The following is a 24,046-nucleotide window of genomic DNA, read 5'->3' as shown; positions in this document are numbered from 1 at the left end:
TTCCATGACACAGAATTCTAAGACTAGGTTATAAGAGTGTCTTGGGGGACGGGGGCTGAGGTTGTATGTAGCACGTGCCTCTCATGAATCACGCACTGAGTTCTATTAATAGGTTAACCATTACTCCTTTGTTCTTACTCCCCTTCCCCCATCCACCCCCACAAAAAAAAAAAAAAAAAAAAAGGGAACCTTTTGAGTATTTGCTCTGTAATGATTTTGCTAAGATACGTCTTTGGGAAACAGCATCAGTCAGGATGGTATTACATAGAAGGGAGGGATGGGGTTGTAGCTCAGTAGCAGAGCACTTGCTTTCTACAGTAATTACCTACAACTAATTCTTAAAATCATACTTTAATAAACTATTGATTAACTAGACAGTACTGCAGAGCTTCTCTTTTCTTTCAGCTGAATCCTTAAGTAAAATATTCCTACCTAAGTGATATAGGTTTCTTCCAGGTAGTCACATTAAGGCAAAAACATGTACTTTACCCATTTCAAAATTAAAAAAAGTACCTACCTGACCCTAAGCTTCAGAAAGCTCACATAAACAAAACAAAACCACAAAGGATTGTTTCCATTTTTATTTGATGTTTCCAAATATAAAAAAAGTCAAGATTCTTACACCAATTATCTCAAATAAGACCATGCAGAGCAATTCAGTGTGTACAGCAGTTACTTCCCCCTCCAGTTTTTGCTGCTCTTTATACAATAGTGTGATAGACAGGAAATTGGATAGCATGTGCTTGGATGGAAAAATGTCATCTTTACAAAACAACATGCAGGGCAGATTCTACTTTGTCTACAAGTCAAATTTACAGTAACTGCTTTTTCATGAGGGACAAGGAACCGAAAAATTAAGTGCCCAATTTTATTCAACTACCCCACAAATAAGCACAATTAACAGCCTCAACACCTTGCAAACTTTGGAGGGTTGAGATGGTAGACATTTTACTGGTTATCTTTAGTAGTGGATTCCACTATTTAACCTGGAAATGTTGGCTTTTCAAGTAAATTTACTTGGGGCTTTCCTCTAATTTTGCTAGATCAGGTTCCACAAGAAGAGTGAAGAAATTTTAAAAGTGAAACTGTAAGGTACTCTGTAGTATTATACACATTTTTGCTAGTTGCATAGGTGAATGACAGATGTTTTTCTAAATGGCACTGAAGAAAATCCTGACGGCACTACTTAGACCAAAATGTTTCTGACCAAAGAAAATTATACAACAATATTTATAGGCTAAAGAGATGGTTGACATTAATACTGTACATTTTTTACATGTCAAATACATCGTCCAAGAGTTTATAAAATAAGTTCATGCATTATTACCTCTAAGAATATCATGTACAAGATAAACCCCCCAAGTACTCTTGACAGCATTTCAGGTGGAAGCAGTCTTATATACAAAAACAATCCAGTTTGTCTGCTGTGTTAAGTGTATAATTTAAACAAATTTCAGAGATTACTGAGAAAAAAAATCTTAAGTCCATTGGTGATTGATACAAATCTGTGGGATTTAAAATGTTTCCTTTTTTAAAAACACTCAGAATACATAACCTCTGTACAAAGAAAAATATAAAAATTCTAATGATCACATTTGATTATACTACATAATTTAGGATAAAATGTCACTGGTTAAGTTTTTCTACTCCTTCCGTTGACAGCATTAATTTGTGAACTATGTTTATATTTAGTTCAGCTGCCTTTAATGGCACAAGATCTCATTTTCAAAACGGCACCAATTTTCCTGAAATATAAGAGCTCTATTTTTAGCAGCAATTATATTTTTAAAGGCTAGCAGTTATATAGAGAGCAAATATTTTAACTATACCTTTTCTACTTTATACTCACCAGTTACAATATTTACAAAAGGCTAATATTGTCTATAAGAAAAAGTGATCTTTTTTCATTCTCCCAACATTAGTCAATGTTTTTTTTTTTTCCTCTCCCCTTATTTCTGACCTTGTCGGGGGAAGTGCAGGAGTTTCAATCCAGGTACTTATTTGTTTTAGATGGGATGCCTGATTATTTTAAAGTGAGTATAAAGGGTAAGATGAAATAATTTTTAGTTCAGGTGTGTTTAGTGCCCCAAAAGTTATGACAAACAGTAATTACTGACAACCTAAAAAAGATGAGACATTTGAAGGTGCCTTAACAATCTTAAGCCCACAGCAGCTGAACAGCAAGGTGGCCTTTGTATTTCACTGTGGTGCAGCCATCACTGACTTGGCCCTGAAGGATTCTAATCCTGTGGTTTTTGGTAAATCTAAATTAAAACTGAAAATGTTTTAAGGGCAATTTACTAAGGGAAATATGGTTCCAAGATATTCTATGTAAGAGATCAGTGACAAAGGGAATTGGCAACTGAGCATGCTAAATAAATTCCGTGAATACTGTCTTCATGATAAGATGTATTTACTACATCATGCATTTTGCTAACAGTATTTCCGTAAAAATCACCAACTCACTATAGAGTAATATTTTGTGTTAAATTACTATTGAATTTTAGGGAAAATAGCCATTTCAGGTTGACAGCAACATAATACTAATTATGCAAATTTAGAGAAGAGTTGACAAATTCCCCAAATATCAAATTGAAGTCCTTTGCCCAAACAGTTAAGGACCATACAGAGACAGTCCAAATGTGCAATTTATGATTTTAAATTCTTATCCTACGAAACAAGTTCTGGAATGGATGGATTTCTTTAATACTACGAATATTTCCCATTAATTCCCACCACAGAAAGATTTGTTGACTATATTAATGCTGCAAATGAGAAAACAATTTAGGGGGAACATACCCACAAGTAATTTGATCTGATAAAAGACTGATGCCAAATGGACAGATCAAAACAAAAAAACCCTAAAAAAATGCTGTGAAAAAAATGACAAAAATAACATGAGGGGGCACAGTTAAGGCATCTAAAAAAAATTCCACATGGCTTTGGCTTATTAAAATATTTTACACTTTTTTTTTTTTAAAGAAGATTTGAAAGCATCTGAAAAACATGCAAATTGTTTGAAATCCCTGCATGGCAAATTCAGACAGTTTGCGAGCATCATTCAGATGTTTGCCAAGGAAAGTGAAGAAGCCTCTCCCCAAGAGATCACACATTGTCGGGGAGGTCCTCCCCAAACTCTCTATCTTACACTAGATGGCAACCCCGAGGTCTGTGCGGCAGTCACAAACAAGGCATTATTATCTGGAAGAGAAGGTACTGTGGAATTTCCATTGCTTGGGGAGCAACCCAGCTTTAGCTTTTCCAGATACTCTGCATGTACAGGTTTATGACACTGGAGAACTTTGATTGCATCTTCTACTTTGAACCACTCTCTCTTTCTTCCTAGAGAATAGTATGACAACAGTTACTATACAGTCAATTTTAAATAGCAAGCTGCACTCTACTAACAATGACCTTTACCTCCACACCCCCAAATAACTCTTTTTAGAAACAGCTTAAACAATGTTTCAGGAAAGAGTTAAGATAATTCAGAAGACCAGAGAGCAAAAAGAATAGGAACTCACCTATATTAACAGAATCTTCCCAGTCTTCTAATATTTCAGTGACTGTAAGAACATAAACATATGTTCTGTGCTTTCGGTCTTGGTTCTGCTTGAGTATAAAAAGAAAAGCATTTTAATCTACAGGAATAAGTCAAGTATGTATTTTCAGGGGAAAAATAAACAGTTCTGGCATAGCACTGACTAAGCAACAGTCAATTATTCTCAGTTGTACAGTCTAGCAAGAGTTATTTAAAAAAATTAAAGTTTAAAAGAGAGAACTGGAGCTTCTTCACCAATGATGAAACTAGCTCCAAATATTAATTTTTTCTTTTTTGGTACTGAAGACTAAACCCACAGTTGCTCTACCACTGAGCTATATCACCAGCCTCTTCTTGAGACAGGGTTCATTTAGTTGCCCATGCTGACATAGAAAACTTGTGAACTTCCACCGCAGCTGGAATTATAGTTGTGCACCACCACACGTGCCTAATACTAAACTTTTTAACATTGACTTACATATATTCAACATTGTTTTCATAAGTAAAATCTTATAATTTGGAACCTATATTAAAAGAACCATATTCTCTTTACACTAGGCCCTATTCCCTGGGGCTAATCCTGACAACCATTCAGTGCTGGGAAAAATTGCTTCCTTCAGGATATATGTAGAGAAAAAGTCCGAGTTCCTATAGAATATTCCAGTTTATCCAGATACACAGAAAGGCACAGTCCTACCAACCCAGACTGGGGCTTCTTGAACTTGGTTATACCTGATTACTCAGAATGGGGGAAAATTGTTTTAAGAGAAAATTCACTTGTGGATAAAGCCAAAGTGTTGATATTTCTATACACACGCCAGGTTTGAGAATACCTGGGTTAATGCCCTTCTCAAAAACTATCTTTTAAACCAGCACACACCTCTAATCCCAGCAGCTAGGAAGGCTGAGACAGAAGGATTGTGAGTTTAAAGCCAGCAGAAGCGAGGTGCTAAGCAACTCAGTGAGACCCTGTCTCTAAGTAAAATACAAAATAGGGCTAGGGATATGGCTCAGTGGTAGAGTGCCCCTGAATTCAATACTTAGTACCTCCCCCCTCCCAAAAATCGATAGGCTTGAAACTCAATTTTGTCCTTATTAAAACTGGCACCTAGTCTTGTCTCTAAAAATTTGAATAGAAGGTGGCTTTAAAATGAAGGGACTCACTTTCATTCCAATTAAATTTAGTCGTTTGCTGTAGTCTAAGACTTTAAATAATTGCCCCGATTTCTTTCCTACCACAAATAACCTGAATAATCCAATCAGTTTATTGTGTCTTTGGGAAGGAGTATGAACAGCAAATTAGACACATGGTAAGTCACTTATTAGTTTTTATTATTACTATTATTTCTCTTCATCATCATCATCATCATCATTTGCTACTTTCCAGTGCTGAGGATAAAACCCAGGGCCTCACACAAGCTAGACAACTGCTCTAATACTGAGCCACATCCCCAGTACTATTTTCCTTTATTTTTTTAAAATTGTTTTTCTTATTTCTATGCCTAGCAAGTTATATTTATCGGTTACACTACATTCATAAATTCATTGAAATCACTGGGGCAAAAGGGCAAAACGATTCTGTTTTATTTTCTAAGGGAAAAGATGTATTGATTGACATTTTCTGTTAAATAGTACTTGGAAAACAATACTGTTACCTTTCTTCAAAGACCTGTCACCATATTGACAAATGTCACTTGAACTATGATATTTGAATTACTGAAAACAAATCTTATCTTTTCCAGTTTAACCAGGAGATGGTGCTGTGAAACTGGGTAAAACAAGTGCTGAATTCTGGAAAAGTCTGAATGCTTATGCTTTTAGGACTTTATCTAAAAATTACTGTATACTAGTGCTGAACAACTGGAATTCTGAATTTCCTAAAAGCATAATAAAATTATATGGTTTTACCTTAAAGACTGAACTAATCCTTAAATATTATCTTGAAAAAATAATGTCCCCATGTTTCTAGTATCTCATATATCTAGGACTGGAAACGCACTGACTTTACTATACTGCCAATGGGGGTAATTACTACCATAATAATGCTGTATAAAAATGGGTGGTATATAAAAAAAGGTGAAGTGGCTTTTACTTACCTCCTCCTTTTCTAATCCTTATGACTACCTTGCCTACAGACAGTGTTAGAGGAATGTCTGGTTCAGCCTGCTGCCAGATTATCTTGCTGATCTTCAAAAGGAATAAATGCTATAAACAGCAAGGTGAGGATTACTTTTGTAACTCACCTCAAATATACCCAGGAGTCTTCCTAGTTTTCCTTTGACTCCTGCCTATTGAAAAAAAAAAAGGATGAAATGCAAATATTTATCTTTTCATAATAATATAATTTACATAAGTTATTCTGGCTCTTTCAATTTTTGAATCTAAACAGAATGGGCCTTCCCATACCAAATCACTATCTTCCTGCTTCTGTGAAGTTTTTTGGCCATACCAAGATTCAGGTCCTGTGGTTTGCTATAAAATAATGGCTTCATTTTTTTCTACATATGACTCCTTATTGATCAGATTATTGTTTCATAAGAAGTGGCAAGAATTGATAGAAATTAGATTTTCTACCAATTTGGGTCAAACATGAATGAAACCAGACTTCTGTAAATACACACTTCCTCTTCTTGAATATCCATCTTTCTCCTTTCTTCTTTTCCCATGGCTTAGATTCTTCTATGCACCCTTCTATTACACAGTCCTCATTATTTATTCCTAGCATTGTAACCAGCCTATTGCAACTTCAGTTGTTCCCCATTTCATACTACAAATGAATACCACTGGACATGCCGTTTCCTCTACTTAAGGTGTCCTTCCTTCAGGAAATTGCTATTATTACCAACCTACTGCTGTGAAACCTCTCCTTATGTACAAAGCCTAAGAATGGCCTTATGCATTCCCTTCCCATTTATAACAGCACCACTACTCACTTTGTTGTTTTGCCTGCGAGTAAGTTAAGTTCTATGAACTGAAAGAATACAAGCAAGCCACTCGTGCTTTTTATACATGAGGGAGTGTCATATTTTATTGATTTTGATGACAAAAGTAGTAAAACAAAAGCAATTGCTTCTTTTTTTAAAATTTTAATTTATTTATTTATATGTGGTGCTGAGGTTCTACTCAGGGCCTCACACATGCTAGGCGAGCGCTCTACCGCTGAGCCACAACCCCAGCCCCAGCGATTGCTTCTTACTCATTTGAGATAGAATTACAGCTTATGATCCATGCATTCCTGTTCGATGTTAACACTAACCTTCCCAAGGCCATAATATTACACATTGATCACTGATCAAGTAATCAGGACAATCAGGAAGTTACATGTCAATATGATTCTGAGCAACTTCCACACTGACTTTACCTCAATTTTACCAGGTTAAAAAAAAAAAAGTGGGGCTGGGGATGTGGCTCAAGTGGTAGTGCGCTCGCCTGGCATGTGTGCGGCCCGGGTTCGATCCTCAGCACCACATACAAAGAAAGATGTTGTGTCTGCCGAAAACTAAAAAAATAAATGTCAAAATTCTCTCCCTCTCTCTCTTAAAAAAAAATAAAATAATAAAAATAAAAAATAAAAAAAATTTAAAAAAAAAGTGGTTTAGCAAAATGCTAACTACAGTCACATGGTTATCGGTGTTCCTCAGTGTTGCTGAGCAAAATACCTTGTTTGTACACCTCACACAGAAGACCCTTCTGTAGAATCCCAATGTACAGTGTGTGTGAAAGGAGAATAAATGACCATCACCTCACCTCCTCATAAACTTCCCTCACGGCAGCACCGCCGGGCTCCTCCTCAGGCTCCATTCCTCCTCCTGGGACAATCCACTGGTCTGGGTACCGACTGCTACTCACCAACAGCACCTGCAAGACCCACCGTGACCATGTATTTCCAGCCTGAGAAGCACTATGGATACAAACAACATTCTCAAACCTTTGCAAGGTTGTAGCTCATTCTTAAATGTCATTAAAATTACTAAGAGTACACTTTATGCTACCAAAAAGGTTTGTGTTTCCAAAGACCAAAAATCCAACAATATGACCACATTACTAAACCATTTTGTATTTAATGAGATACTTTAAATACTAGATTCAATTAGTAAAATTTCCCAATTCTTGGATACTAACAAAGGATACAAGCAAAGACTTCATTTACTAACCCTAAAGTTGAACACAATGGAGTTTGCAGTTCTATCAGTTACTCTTTAGTTAGGAAATCTTTAATTACTCTTCCATATAAGGATATGACCATAGATGTGTCACCTTGTTAAAATGTAATGAATACCTGGAAGACTACAAATGCTGTGAAAAAGGAACAGGGAAATGCATGTAGAATCAATGCTTGGTACATAGAACTGTCATTTTTATGCTCATCATTAGCAAATTCCATCACCACCTGTTTTGTTTGGTATAGTTTGAGCTAAGAAGGGTTTTTCTATTTTTAAAACAGATGACATTTATATTTCAGTGTCCATAGGTAAAATTTTATCAGAACCAAGTCACACTCATTCACTTGTACATATTAATCTGGCTGATTTATCCTTTAAGAGCAGAGGTGAATTATATTTACACTATACAGCCTGCAAAGTCTAAAATACTTATCTGGCTTTTTATAGAAACACTCTACAGAACTCTCATCAAGGACACCATTAAGCCTGAACTATATAAATTCTTCAAAACAACAGACCCCCACTATATTATCAAGACAAGTATCCTAGATGTTAACTATTTAATAGTACCTGGAATAGTATTACATACCAGTCTTAAAAATGAAATCTGTGGTCTAGGTTAGGTCGAAATCCACTCAAGTTTTAAAAGAATGACAAAATCTTAATCAATGTCAAATGATATTATGAAGGTAACATGTTTTAACCACAACAATAATGTTGCAAAATTATCATAGAATATTGCTTTCAAGTAAATTTAAACAAAAGTTAATCCCCGATGTGGGTACTGATATATATATATATATACTTTTGACATGCACTACAGCAGTTCCATCTCCCTAGCTCTATCCTTCGTTCACAGACAGTACTGATACCTCCTCCTACTTGAGATAGGCTAACAGGAACCTTACCTTTCCCAACGACAAGTTCAGACTGTCAGTAGTTCAGACTTCTACCTTCCCCCTAAATCCCCCAACGGCTGAGTAGGAAGAAAATGCCTATTTAGGCAATATACCTCCCTTACTATAAAAGAGTACACCTTTGCCTAGGGACACACCTTCATCACAGCCAGTGATCATTTACGAGAGAGTCAGCACTGTTTCACTCTAGATCTGGACACGGCTTTATTGCTTGCACTGACATCATTCCTTGAAGCAAATAACTTGTTGTAAAACAGTAACAAAACCAGAGAAAGCACTGAAAACTAACATGATGGCTGACAAGGTCTTAGTGGAATTATTGATGCCTATCTTTGAGGGTAGCAAGTTCAAAACTAGCAATTTTTGTGAAATGAAATGTAAGACAGCTTTAAATTTAAATAATACTAAGTAGTTACGTATCAAAATCAGAAGCTAAACAGCCATAGTTAATGAAATGTAGTGAGTATCAAAAGACACAGGTTTGATTCCAAAGGTGACTGACTGCACAGAAGATTATAACCAAGGTGTTCCATTCCTTGATACACATAAAGTATGTGCTAATAAGCAACCTTCAGTGCTTTGGTTTCCTTATGTGAAAAGAGAAATAATTATTCTTATAGGATTGGTGTTAATGAGAATTTAATATCTTAAAGCCAGGGGTGGTGGCACACACCTGCAATCCCATCAGCTTGGAAGGCTGAGGCAGGAGGGTCATTAGCTCAAAGCCAGCCTCAGCAATTTAGCAAGGTCTTGTGTCTAGATAAAATGTAAAAACGTGCCCTTGGATTCAATCCCCAGTATAGAAAAGAATGGGAGAAAAAGTAAAATCCATTATGAACCTAAAGTCTCTATGTTCATATTCTTAAAAATGCAAATCAAATTTCAAAACCTTTGTAATTTATTCAAAAAGGAGGTTTGGGCTAGGAATGTATCTCAATGTTAGAACTTTGAGTTTACTCCCAAGCACTGCAAAAAAAAAAAAAAAAAAAATGTTTAAAGTGTATCTTATGCCACTGGGAAAGTAAATGGCAACTACTGGTTCTGACTGCAGGGTTAGAGACCTATTTTTCTAGTCACAAGGTATGAGTTACATATAACCTGATTTTACTTGCTATATTATCTTACTATACAATTCTATGCTTTCTTAGCAACTAGTTTTTTTTGGGGGGGGCACCAGGGACTGAACCCAGGGCACTTCACCACTTCACCAGTCCTTCTTAATATTTTATGTAGAGATAGGGTCTCTCTGCGTTGCTTACAACCTGGCTAAGTTGCTGAGGCTGACCTTGAACTCCATCCTCCTTCGAGTCCTAAAAAAATAATATAAAATTCCAAGGGTCACATATCTAGGTCAATGACTATATGTTCTCAATTCTCCAAGACTGTCTTTAATAGCTAAATTATATAAGATTATTAATGTTGGAAAACCCCCTAGCATAGACTGTGTCGGCTTTTCTGAATTAACATTTAAGCCTCATATTTTAAAACCAAACCAGTATCATCAATAGTACATCTACATATGACTAAATTTTCTTCCAAAAGTCACCAACTCATGGAACCACTGAGTGGGTCAACATCTCCCTTTCATAAATTATTTAGAAAGTTCCTTGAAACACATCTACATAAATTTTTTGGACAAGTTGACTTAGTCTAATCAAAGAATGAAGATTGTGTCTGTTCATACAAGTGTATCTTTCAAAAAACGTCAATTTACACTAGAACAGAACTGAGCTCTTACATGCCCTTGATCTGCCTCTACCTCCAGCCTGCTTTTGACCTATTCATGCCTTTTTGAGCATGGAACACATTTGCCAGCAAAATCTTACGGATATTTTAAGATGAATTAAAATTCAGTTTCTCATTCCACTAGTCATTTCAAGAACCATGTATTGGAAAACACAGATCCAGCACCTTAAAGGCACATACTTTTCGGAGCAAGAAAAACATGTTAATTATTTACTTATAATTTCCATCAACAAGATTCCCTTTTTAAAGTTCTTTATGAAAATGGACTAGTAAGAAAGAAATATATTCATGGCATCAAACTAATTCTATTTACTTTTTGTCTTTATAATCTTCAATCTTTAGATGGTAAGAATAATCTACCTCTTGTCAGACATAGTAATTCAGCATAAATTCTTGAACTTAAGGAGAAACACTCTCAAGAAAGAAGTTTATTTTGTTTTTTTCTCCCATAATAAGTATTCAACTCAGGGCTTCACACATGCTAGGCAAGCACTCTATCAGAATATTTTATATTTTATCTTTTGTTTTGAGATGGGATCTCCCACAGGCATTCTATAGACAAGAGGTTAGGTCTGCCAGGGTGGAAGAAATAAATCTGGCCAGGCATGGTGGTGCACGCTTATAATCCCAGAGGCTTGGTAGGAGGATCATAAGCGAAAGGCCAGTCTCAGCAACTTAGCAAGATCCTGTCTCAAAATAAAAAATAAAAAGGGCTGGGGATGTGGCTCAGTGGTTGGTTAAGTGCCCCTGGGTTCAGTCCCTGGTGCCAAAAAAAAAAAAAAAAGACAATTAACACAGCCCCCGTCCCCCTCAACCGGCCCCCTAAACTGGGTGGTCAGATTTTTGAGGCCAACTAGGACAGCCAAGCAATTCTGTAATTAACTAGGTCCATCATGGGCATGAGAAATGGCTATGGAATTCCACAAACCATCCCCAGCACTAGATGAATACGGATTGACGAAAAACTGACAGCACTCCGTGAGATGTGCATATTTTAATTAGGCCAACAAGAGAGGATAAAATGGCTATTTTTAGGCAGGAGATTGTGATTAAGATGAATGCACATGAATTTATCAGTATTTTCTAAGCACTTCCTACTTTATCCCCAAGTACCAACACCTGCTCTATTTCAGAGGGTTTTAAGAATGACAATATGAAAGTCAGTTTGTTTATACTTCATCTTAGAGTTTTCTCCACTTCTCTTTCAAGAAAAAGGGTTCACTAAATTAAAAAGCCTAGTTTTGGGGCTGGGGTTGTAGCTCAGTGATAGAGTGCTTCCCAGTGAGAGGCACTGCATTTGATTCTCAGCACCACATAAAAATAAAACAAAGGGCTTTAAAAGAAAAAAAAAAAAAGCCTAGGATTACCAGAACCCTGTAATCCCATCAACTCAGGAGACTGAAGCAGGAGGATCCAAGTTCCAGCTCAGCCAGGGCAACTGAGTGAGACCCTGTCTCAAAAAAAGCATCACACCTTTCTATTAGTAAAAATTTAAAATCTTCTTTGCAATTTTCTTTCAAGATTGATGTCTAGTATAATGAACAACTGAAACTTTGTTTCTTAGATAAACCTTTGGGATGCTAGTACTGTACTGACCACAGATTGTTTTACTAGGTATGAATTCACATTCTCAGCTTCATTATTCTTTTTCTAATATAGGTCGGTGGGAAAAGTAAACTATCAATAGCTATAGTTATTTATATACATGTAGAGTTCCATAATTTATTTATTTTAAAAAATTTTTTTTCTTTTGAAGTACTGAGGACTCAGCCCAGGACCTTTCATGTGCTTAGCAAGCACTGTATTTAGCTACACTCTCCCGCCCCACTACACAATTTATTTTAAAGGCCTTTTTTGGTTTGTTTTGGTGAAGACTCACAACATACCGTTTCCTACAATTACATTAATTTTTTTTTAAAAAAGGGCAGATGCTCATGAGTCCTTCTCATAAGTACTGGAAGCATTTAAACCCCACAGAATCATCATAAAGTATTATCATTTGCTATCCCCCCAAAGCATACTAACAGGCAAATAAACATTTCTATAATATCCTCAATCTACTGAAAAGATAGTTAGCATGTTAATTATGTTCTAAAAATGGTACAACTGACCTAACAAAGCTCATGTAAAATCTCATTAAGACAATACACTAACAGCTATCAGAGCTATACGTGGTCACTAAGGTTTTAAATTTATTTTCCATATCCACTGTCAGGAGATATGTCACATTGATAAGATGACAGATGAAAGTAGACATCCAACCTTCCATATAAACCAGGGCTGAGACCAAAAAGATTTAAAGACTACTCATTCCACCAAGATACACAACCAGACTTTAATCACATTCAAACCTCAAAGCCAAAACTGTCCAGAGTGGTGGACACCAAGACATTTCCTCTTACCCAATTCAACCTGACCACCTTCACATAAGCATTCCTCCTCCTACATTACACTGCTGCTACTTTACTTTACCCAGTTTTCCATGCCCTGGACAAATACCAGAAAAACATCATTCGAAATGTAATGGTGGCACTGTAATCCCAGCTATTTACAAGTCCCTGTCTCAAAAATAAAAAGGACTAGGGATATGGTGCAGTGGTATAGTGCTCCCTGCAGCACTGTTTCAATCCTCAGCACTGCAAAGCCCCAAACAACAACAACAATTAAAACAAAAAACAAAAACTCTGACACAATCTATTTCTATCATAATTAGCCATTTCAAAGGAATTTAACCAAAATTAGGTGAGCAGCAGGGGATGAACATCCACCATGCATAGACGGTCATTTGAAAAGATTGTAGGTTTAACAATGGCTAGGATACACCTAAGACCCTAAGGAAAAAACAGATGAAAATGCTATAGAAGTACATTTCCTCAAACAAGGTAGTTGGTTTGGTGACTTATACAGCAGCCCTTTTTTAGGTCTGGGAGGGCTATCCGCAGGAGGATGGTGAGTTCAAAGGCAGCCTCAGCAACTTAGTAAGGCCCTAAGCAACTCAGCAAGACCCTCTCTCTAAATATAAAAAAGGGGTAGGGATGTGGCTCAGTGATTAAGTGCCCCTGGGTTCAATCCCTGGTACCAAAAAAAAAAAAAAAAAAAAAAAAAAAAGTTACTAGCCATGTGTGGTGGCTCATGCCTGTCATCCCAACTACTTGGAAGGCTGAGGCAGGAAGATCTCAAATTTGAAACCAGCTTCAGCAATTCAGTGAGAAAATAATTCTAGCATGTATGAGGACCTGGGTTCAATTCCCAAGACCAACAAAGGGATGCAGGGGTGTGAGGAAGCTATCTTTGGACAGTATTTAATCTTAATGAAACATGAGCCCCAGAGTATATATATGAAAGGGGTAGACTACTGATTTAAAGTGTAAAGATGGAGACTTTAATTGTACTAATAATTCTAATTAGTACTGTTACTATTTATTAGTGCTTTCTGAGACTACCTTGTCTTTGTTTTATGATTTTATAGAATTCAGATTTTCCATGAATATATACTCAGTATTATAGCAAACCATCTGCAGAAGATGCAGCCACTGGCTCTGGGAGGTTAAAAGCTAATTACAGCACCAAGTCCAATGGCAGAGTAGCAGTAAGATTTTAGGACCGATAATGTCTCTCTTGCAACTGTGCCTAGATTCCATCCAGGATCAAGTCATTTCTATTTCTCATCTTGGCAGTATTCCTATTTTGCTGGCATTTTGCTAGTGTATTCATGCTTAAATAAATCTAAACTCTAAAAGTCCTTTGTTCAAAACTAAGAGTTCCTTTCCTGTCTAACAAGTCCTTAGCCTTACATTTAAGGCACTCTATGTTTTAACTATTCCTTGTTTTTTGGTATCCCAAGCTGTAGCGTTATAGACCACAGTCCAAAGTCTTACTCTGTTTGGGATGCTTGGTCCTTTTCCTGCATTCTGAAATGACTCACTTTGGATGTGAATCCCAGAGCACCTGAAAGCACTTTTTATTTTACTGTACTTCCCTTTTTATGAGTCATTTGTCTAACCTGCCACTACAGGATATGAATTGAGACTTCATCTTTGCACTGTTCAAACTATATATATGCAAATATGCTCAAAGTTTACCAATTTTCAGTTACCTATTTGTAAAGGTGTTGGCATCTTTCACTAAACAAGCACAGTCTACAGGAAAATTATTTTGTGAGCTTGTTTCAAAGCCCAACTGCCAAAACTGAAGGTGGTTCTCCACAGAAATAATTTTCTGGAGAGGCTGATTGAATAAATCTAACACTTTGAAGCAAAACATCTAGCCTCTAAATGTATTTTTTTTTTTTTTTTAATTTTTTGGTACTGAGGATTTAACCCAGGGGCAGTTTACTACTTACTGACCTACATCACGACCTTTTTTGAGACAGTCTTGCTAAATTGCTAAGGCTGGTCATGAATTTGGAATCCTCCTGCTTCATCCTCCCAAGTTGTTGGGATTACATTAGTTGGCTCTAAAGGCATCTGTGACCTTGGGACAAGTTACCTATTTTCTTCCTGTATAAATTCTAATACTTATTTACCTCATAGGGCAGAATAAAGATAAAAATGAGAAAAAAATATATATAAAGCCACCCTCAAAAGAAAACAGACTTTGCTATCAGAACAATCTTCTTTCCAGAACCACCTGTTCTAAAGAACTTACTGAGAACTCCCTCAGTACCAGGAGAGTCAGATGTGAGCTCTACACAGCTTTTTATGGTCAAATACCAATTACTTTTATTTCAACTTATACTCATCCTCAAAATATGCATTTAAATGTCCTCACCAGATCTAGGTGTTCTTAATCCAGCACAAGGAAACATTAGTTAGAGAGGTGGGTATAAGCTGGTTTGCATCCTACTCTTGGAAGGCTAGCAATGTAATTTCAAGAGAGTGGAAGCAAATTCAGTGTTCCTAGACATCTCACTAAAAGTTTTGCTAGAGTTTATTCTGTAATTACCATGTAACGGAGCCTCAACTGTACACAACCAAAGAAATGAAGATTTTTGAAGAGCTAAAACAGATGTTAAAGTCGGCTATACATTTTACTTCAGAGAATTTCAGAGTCTTCCCTCTGTATATCCTCTAACAAGCTGATTCACTGGTTTCTCAACCTACAGATTATTACTTACAAAGTTTTACACAATGGCATCTCTAATATATTAACCAAATCTTATCCCTTACTTCATTTTATCTAACAGAACTAGTCTATTTACTCAACTACAGGCTATGAATTTGGTAGTTATTTTACAAAAAAAAAAAAAAAGCCCCCCCTCCCACCCTGGCAGTGATGGGGATCAAACCCAGGGCCTCTTTCCAGGTAAGAAAGAGCTCTACCATGGAGATATACCCCTGGACCAAGGATAAACAATTTCCAAGCATAAAAACAACCCACTTATCTGCTAAGGTAATTCTTGAAGCTCCTGTCAGACTACGTTACCATATACAATATGGATCATTTTGACTTCCTCCATCTCCCATATATTATTCCCTTAGGGACTTAAAAAAAATTAACAAAGTCTGAATTTCCAAGTTCACATTATGGTAAGACTTCAATGTGTGCATCTAATTGCTATTGGCCAGTCCCTCCTAGGAGCCCAGCATCAGAAGTACAGATTGGGCACCGAATTCTGACTCTACCACTTTCTAACTGTGTCATTTGGGCAATGCATTTATGCTCTGTACTGTCTTCCTCACCTCTAACAGGAAAAACCAGTACTACCTCCAAGTGTTAAAGGGATTACATGTAACAAACTTTCCTCTGGCTGTACCTAGCACATTGTAAACTCTCAACTAAGAATACGATCATAAAATAAGTCGGACAAGATCCTTGATTCTTACTGTGATCACTGTTAGCTACATTCTTCTACAAAGTATGTGTTCCTCCAATATGATCCTTCCTTCAAAAACCTAATTTTTTTTTTGGTAGTACACAGTGATGCTTGTTGGCTTTGTTCATTCTGCAAATGTTAGAGATCCTACTCCTGGTAGTTTCTAATTCTATGTAGATTCATCTGAAAGACACTGGTTTTCTCTAGAAACACCTTCAGAATTTAGGTTTAACATTTAAAGGACTCCAAAAGAGCACTGATGAACCAACCCAAAGGTTGATTAGCCCTAAAGGCAATAGTGTCTTTAAAATTAAAAAAAGGGGGAGTGGGGTAGGTGGCAAAAGTTTAAAGAGTTACAATTTTCAGGCACGTGATTTTTTGTTAGCAAGAACTAACCACTGAGTGTATACTATAAGACATACTTACCAGAACTATAGAGACTAGTAATAAGGAAGCCATTAAATTCCCATCTCCAGCCTTAGCCTGGTATTTTATTGGTCACAATTATGGAAACATAAATCTGAATGTTAACTTTTCTCCTATCAAATCATTTTAGGAACGACAGTGTTAAAAATTTTCATCAGCTACCAAGTGGCTTATTGCCCTAAGCAAATTCAAAACAGTGAGCTATTTTAAAATTAAGTAAACGTAAGTGAAATAAGTAAAAACCGCTCTTCTGGGAAACCCCCCCACCTGGCCCCAGCCTATGAACCCAAAGCTGAGGAGTTATGTAGCAGATTGACTGCTTGCTCTTGGAGAAGACCGCTCTTTTCCAGATGTCAAGCCAAACAGCAAAGTAAAGAAGCCTTGATAAATATGCTAAGACTAGCAGTTATTGTCTGAAAATGGCAACTTTCCCCATTTCTAGTTTATTTTAGTCCTTTGGGTGACATCCGACATCTTTCAGTACCCACCTTTCTGCAGTCAGAAAAACTTTTAAGAGGCCATTTTTTAAAACGAAGTATAATTTTGCCAACTGTATCTGAGCTTATGGGTCCACTTGACTAGACCGAAGGCGATTTCGCTTTAAAGCCCGGGGAGGACCTGCTACTTGTTCCACAATCCAATCTAGATTTAATCCGAAACCGCAAGCTGCAGTAACGTGGAAAGGAAATATAAAAGGAAGGGCCCGGCTGTAACACGCCATTTCTGCCCTCCGTTAGCACCGGAGGTTTATCCAGCTTTAAGCTCAACTCGCACGTTAAGATGGTGACTCGCGCTAGGTGAGACCTTCCCGGGGGCCAGGAGGCGCCTCGGCCTCCGGTCCTCACGCGGGCCCCGACGGAGAGGGCCGGACTGGGCGAGCCCCTTTGTCTCCGCGATCAGCCGGGAGAAAGGAAGGAAGGAGGGTGGGAGGGGGCAGCGAGAGGCTCCAATCGCCCCGGCGCGGCGCAGACCCAGGGTCGGCGGGGACCCGGCGAAGGACCACCCGCCCGCTGCCCCCGAGGCCCCGCGGAGCGCAGCGTGCGCCGGCCGCTCACCTCGTCCTCCTGCTCGCTCCGGAAGCACAGGCACGCCGCCCGCTTCTTGAAGCCCTCGCGGTCATAGGTCCGCGTCTGGTTGGGCTTGAACTTCATCATAGAGGCGGGCTCTTGCTGCCGAGGCTGCTCCGGCCGCCGCCGAGGGGGCCCGGCCGCCGCCACCCCGCCGGGGAGTAGGGGCGAGGGCGAGTCGGTGGCTCGGCGCGCCGGTAGAAAGGCGGCGGCGCGGGGAGTGGCAGCGAGGCCGGTTAGTCCCGGGGCCGACGGCCGCTCCGACGCGGTGCAGGACGCGAGCGCGGGTCACTGGAGCCCGGGTGCCGGGATGGAAGAGCCGCCTCTGCCCTGGCGTCCGCCTTTCTCCATGGAGCCCGCCGCCTCTCGCCTGCGCTCCTCCTGTCGCCGCCGTCAGGGGGAAGAGCGAGGCTCGAGGCTCGAGGCTCGCGCCACGCGGAGACAGTTGCGAGCACTCGCGCGGACAGAGCAGCAGCGCTGCGGCGGCTGCGCGCCGCCCCCTCCACCACTATTTAAGCGGCCCTGCGCGCCACCGCCCCCCGCGCGCGCCATCCTGCGCGCGCCACCGCGCCTGCGTGTCGGGACCGTTGCGGCGGGGCGGGGCCTCGTCGCCCCGGGGGCGGGGCTGCGTGCTCTCGGACTCGGGTTCTGAGGGGCCTCGCGGCTGGGGCTAGATCGAGTGTGGAGTGACCGTGCCTCCGTGCAATGACAGTGAATGGAAGGAAGCCAAGACCCCTCCTTCCCTCCCTCCCTATTTACAAGGGTCCTCCCGCGATTTTCCTCTGAGGACCCTAAATATTTTCTCCCCAAGAGGGGAGCTAAGTACATTCAGCCCCTGCAAAGTTGCACACTGGTCAGGAAATGCCAGAGGCACCGCAGCGACTGTAGAGGCTCCGCGGTGACCATAGAGTCGTGAAGGCCTAGAAAGGTTGAGACTTTCATTAAGGGTTTCTTTTCTTCTTGTGTTTTATTTCCCCCGAAACGGGAGAAGGGCAGATTTCCTGATTAACTGATTAATTAAATTTTCTTCTTTCTTTCGTCTCCTTCTCTTTGCTTGGGGATGGTTCGCGTTCTCTTTTAGAGTCAGCTCAAGCGTAATCATAGTTTTGAAAATTGTTCTGTTCCCTCCACTTTGTCTTACCCTCCAGAATGTATCTGTTAGTTCTAGTTAATGGCTATCGTTTACGGTTTTTCCTGTGTGTCTCCTTCTGAGTAACAGGCACAGTTGGGTGCTGAGGCCACAAACACTAAATAACTGGAATTTGTTGCTATCTGGCAACTTGCAGTCTTAGGGACTTGAGGCAAACAACTTCAAAATTTTAGTGTCATAGAAGCCCTGAGAAAGAAGCCAAGAGGCCTGGTATTAAAGAAGCCCTTAACCCACTCCTACACCTCCTTCCACAGAGGCCTTCCATGCTTAGGTCTTTGCACATGTGTTTCTTTTTCATTCTTGGAGCCTCTTGTGTGCCAAGCGCTGGCATCTAACAAAACAAGTCAGCCTCTGCCCTTCCAGGTACTTAGGGACTTTAGAGCAGACAGTAAAATGTTAATCACAAGGGTTCCTATAAAACACCAATGTGCTGAGGTGGCAGGTGGTAGAGGGAGGGAGATTTAGCCAAATCTGGAAAACAAAAAACTTCCTGAGGTAGTGGGGAGCCCTGCAAGGAGGTGGAGAGGGAGGAGGAGAAGAAGGACCTGAGAAGAGCCAGAGGTGATGAACTTTCAAGGTAAAGGGAACTGGGATTTATGCAAAAGCTAGTGGGGGAGGGAGTGAGAAGAGCTCTAAGAAATTAAAGAAAAAAAAAAAGAAAGAAAGCAAGCTAGGAGCAGTGGTGCACACCTGTAATTTCAGTAGTTTGGGAGGCTGAGGCAGGAGGAGCACTAGTTCAAAGTCAGCCCCTGCAATTTAGGAAGACCCTCTCTCAAAATATAAAGTAACAAGGACTGGGGATTTAGCTCAGTGGTAAAGCACCTCTGGGTTCAATCCCCAGGACCAAAAAATAAAATAAAATAAAAAGCCAGTGTGGCTGAAGAGAGGGAGGAAAGCTGGTTCCATCTCAAACAAGGCTCTACCCCTGAAAGCTGGGGGACCCTTGGAGAACTGGATCAGAGTACTGGCCTTCCCCTTTTAAATTCTGACTTTCTTTTTGAGACTCCTGCAGGTAACTCATCTTACCTACTGAACCTAACAGATGCAAGTTTATAGAATGAGTTAATGTTGAATAAGTGGTTTGAGGAATGGGGCTTCACCACAATTAAAAATCAAGTCTGTACAGAGACATTTTCTAAGCCTTAGCTTTCTTATTGAAGTCATGTGAAGTTTAACTATTTCCAGAATTTACAAGCAGAAGCAGAACACATCTAACTGGGGATTCCAGTACAGCTAATATGCAAATATTATTCTTAGATAATTGGTTCACATTGATAAAGTGATTAGCCTAATTTTGGGGGGAAGGTTCTGGGGATTCAAATAGGGGTGCTTTGCCACTGAGCCACATCCCTAGTCCTTTGTTGTTGTTGTTTTTGAGATAGTCTCTTTCAATTGTCCAGACTGACCTTGAACTTGTTATCTTCCTGCCTCAGTCTCCCAAATTGCTGGGATTACAGCTAGAGAGGCTGAGGCAGGAGGACAGTAAACTCAAGATCAGCCTGGGCAATTTAGCAAAATCCTGTCTCAAAATAAACAGTAAAAGCCGGGCAGGGTGGTGTGTGCCTATAATCCCAGAGACTTGGGAGGTTGAGGCAGGAGGATCACAAATTCAAGGCCAGCCTCAGCAATTTTGTGAGGCCCTAAGCAATTTAGGGAGGCCCTGTTTTAAAATAAAAAATGAAAAGGACCGGGAATGTGACTGAGTGGTTAAGAATCCTTGGGTTCAATCCCTGGCACCAAAAATACATAAATTAAAAAAAAAAATTTAAATAAAATGTAAAAATTTTATTTTTACATTTGGGTATGGAGCTCAGTAGTAGAGTGTCTTGGGTTCAATTCTCAGTACTGTAAAACAAAGAACAAAGAGACAGAATTAACTGAGAAGGAAAGGAGAAGATGTCTGGAACCAAATTGCTAAAGGGAGGAAAAGCAGCAGCAGCAGCAGCACAGAACCAGTTAAGTGGAGCCCTGGGGCTGCTTTCTCCAGCTTCCAGGCCACTGGGCTTGGTTGCTTCATCTCTGAGTCTCAGCTTTTCTCACCTTGTACAAGGCTTACCCAAGAAAACACAGTGAGTCTAAAAGGGCTTTGGAACTGTAATACATTTAGACAAACATGTGTTATTAACAAGAAAGGTTTCATTAGCACTCTCTCCTCCTTTTCCTTTTTCTTAAAAGACCAGAAGAGTAATGGACTAACATTTGGAGAAGGCTCAAAATTTTGACCAAGTGAAGGGAGGGTTTTTTTTTTTTTTTTTAGTTTATACTTTGTTTGCAGTACTGAACTACAACTTCAACTCCACTCCCCTTTATTTACTTATTTATTTTTTCTACAGGGTCTTACTAAATTACACAGGCTGGCCTTGAACTTGTGATCCTCTTGCTCTAGCCTCCAAGTAGCTGGTATTATAGGTGTGAGCCACAATACCTGATGAGGGAGGGGACTTAATATAAAAGAAATGCTGCACTGAGTTTGTTTTTGTTACTGGAGATTGAACTCTGGGGCTCTCTACCACTGCGTTTATTTATTTATTTTTTTAATTTTGAAAAATTGTCTTGCCAAATTAGTTAGGGCCTCTCCAAATTACTGAGGCTGGATTCGAACTTGTGATCATTCTGCTTTAGCTTCCTGAGTTGCTGGGATTATATGCATCACTGCACCTGGCTACAGTGAATTATTTAAACTGAAGAATGCTTTGATAATATAATTAACCATGGCCCTCCACACATAGACAATATTTATTTATCTGTATCTTACAGTTATTTGAGCTAGACCTGACAGAAAAGGAAACTCATATGACTTTTTAAAATGATAGAATAGAGAAATGCTAAGTCTTCATTTTCCTGTGTCAGCTCCTCAGTATTGGGGTGCATACCCCAAACCAAAGCTCCCTGCTAAGTATTGTTTAACATGTATTATGCATCTGAAATGAGCTTAGGCAGTGTTCAAGCTGAGATCATATCTAGGCAGATCACAGTTGAGATAAGACAAAGGCCTGTTTTTTCTCTGCAGGGCCAGTAAGGACTGGGCTACACTGGCTGGTTCACTTGAGATCAAAGTCCAGTTTCAAATTAATTTCTGTTTAGTTCATTTACCACAGTATTGTCTTACCTGAAACTTTTTATCCCAGAGCTATTTTTTCCACTATTTTTAAATTTTCTGAGCTTTCAGAAAGAGACACAGTTTAACATTGGCTGTATAGGGGACATTTTTTCCCAAGTCCTTTTAAGACTGTATTCAATGAAGAGTGACCAACACAAAGGCTTGCTGCCTTCTCTTGTATCAGAAAGTTACACAAGTTCCTTCTGTTAGTAACACTGTGATATGAGGCTTCATGATGGTGCACGCATGTAACTCCAGAGGTTGAGGCAGGAGGATCACATATCTGAGGCCAGACTCAGCAATTTAGCAAGCCCTGTCCCAAATAAAAATAAAAAGGGCTGTCGATGGGCTGGGGTTGTGGTTCAGTGGTAGAGCACTTGCCTAGCATGCGTGAGGCACTGAGCTTGATTCTTAGCACCACATATATATAAATAAAGTCCATTGACAACGAAGAGAAAAAGCGGGGCAGAGTGCTGTGGCTATAGCTCAGTGATAAAGTGGGTTCAATTCCCCAGTTCCTAACAAATAAAATAAAACAAAATAAAAAGTGTTAGGGATGTAGGTCTGTGGAAAGTGCCCCGGTTCAATCCCCAGTATCAAAACAAACAAACAAAAAACCTGTGATAATGACAAATAATCCCTTCCTATGTCTTGCTAATGGTAATAATAGCTATTCTTTACTGAGTGTTAGTCAGTGCCTGGATGATTTACATGACCTCATTTGAATGATGCCAACAGTAGCCCTATGAGGCTGCTACTTTTTATTGTCCCCATTTCACAGGCTGAGGAACGCAGGGGCAATATTTCTTCACAGCTCAAGTTCTTAACCCCTGCACTGTATTACTGTGCACTTGTTCTACCGTTTCTGTTCCATGGTGATTATTTGTATGTGTTAAATTCTAACATCAGGTGGGGAGGGGGTGTCTTTGATTTTTTTAAAGTGAAAAAAGAATCTAGTGGGGATTTAGAGAAGCTCATGAGGTGGGGAATGGAAGTGGAAATCTAGATTACAATTTCATTTACTCTGAAGTGATTCCCCCACCCTTTTACAAAGGCACAAATGAGAATGAAATAGATAAATTTCAAAAATTAAAAATCCTTAAACTGGATGTGACAGCACAGGTCTGTAATCCCAGCTACTCTGGAGGCTGAAGCAAGAGAATCGATTTCAAGGTCAGCCTTAGCAAAGTAGTGAAAGAAACCCTTAGCAATTTACTGAGACCCTGTCTCAAAATAAAAACAACTGCTGGGTGTGGGGGCGCAGGCCCGTAATCCCAGCTGCTTGGGAGGCTGAGACAGAGAATCGCAAGTTCAAAGCCAGCCTCAGCAACTGCAAGGTGCTAAGCAACTCAGTGAGACCCTGTCTCTAAATAAAATACAAAATAGGGCTAGGGATGTGGCTCAGTGGCAACATGGCCCTGAGTTCAATCACTAGAACCCTCCCCACCCCTCTGCAAATAAATAAATAGAACTGGGGATGTATCTCAATGGCAAAGCAACCCTGGGGTTCAATCCCAGTACCTCTTCCAAATAAATAAAATAAAAAAGGGCAGGGGGTATAGCTCAGTGGTAGAGCACATCTGGGTTCAATCCCAGTATATCACAAAACAAATAAATAGGTAAAATAAAAGCCTTAAATTAAATTATAATGTTCAAAAAAATCCAACCAACATTTAAATTTTAAATGAAGACTTTTCGTTTTGACTGTTTATAAACTCTCATTGGAATACAGAAATGACCTTCAGATTTACAATTTATTTGTTATTTTTATCAATTCTTACTTATTGAAGAACACTTTGTTTCATAAGCATTATGTTTATAAGCAGTTTTCTGTGGCTGCTGAAAATGTTTACTAGGAAGAGCAGTTCTTTCCTTCTTTATCATTCAGGGAAAGGTGTATGCCAAGGAGTTATCTCTCTGCAAAGGCATGACTTGACATTTTCACAAACTTTTTCAGGCCAGCATTTTGACCTACTGCTTCATTTGGAGATGGAATTCTTCATTTTAGAATAAAGGCAAAACTAAAACACAAACACTCCCAAACAAACAAAAAAGAATATTTGTATATAAGATGTTAATCAATTGTAATACAAAGACTTTGTTTTAATCTGGATTCTAACA

General features: G+C 39.2%; 1 protein-coding gene across 2 annotated transcripts; it reads right to left on the bottom strand.

The window, feature by feature from the left end:
- Positions 1-563: 563 nt before the first annotated feature.
- Nudt4 (nudix hydrolase 4) lies at positions 564-18,149 on the bottom strand. 2 transcript variants are annotated; one of them, XM_076854945.1, is made up of 5 exons: positions 17,664-18,149; positions 7,289-7,399; positions 5,785-5,829; positions 3,525-3,612; positions 564-3,342 (listed from the first exon to the last, which is right to left on the bottom strand). In XM_076854945.1, exons 1-5 carry the CDS (start codon positions 17,760-17,762, stop codon positions 3,140-3,142), a joined length of 546 nt encoding a protein of 181 aa, XP_076711060.1. In that variant the 5' UTR covers positions 17,763-18,149; the 3' UTR covers positions 564-3,139. The 2 variants fall into 2 exon arrangements, with proteins under 2 accessions (XP_076711060.1, XP_076711061.1); XM_076854946.1 differs by having other exon boundaries at positions 3,525-3,609.
- Positions 18,150-24,046: the final 5,897 nt, after the last annotated feature.

This window comes from Callospermophilus lateralis, chromosome 4 (assembly GCF_048772815.1).
Source record: "Callospermophilus lateralis isolate mCalLat2 chromosome 4, mCalLat2.hap1, whole genome shotgun sequence".
Classification (NCBI taxonomy): domain Eukaryota; kingdom Metazoa; phylum Chordata; class Mammalia; order Rodentia; family Sciuridae; genus Callospermophilus; species Callospermophilus lateralis.
Note: the sequence above shows the minus strand (reverse complement) of the source record. Positions and strands in the feature narration are given on the sequence as shown.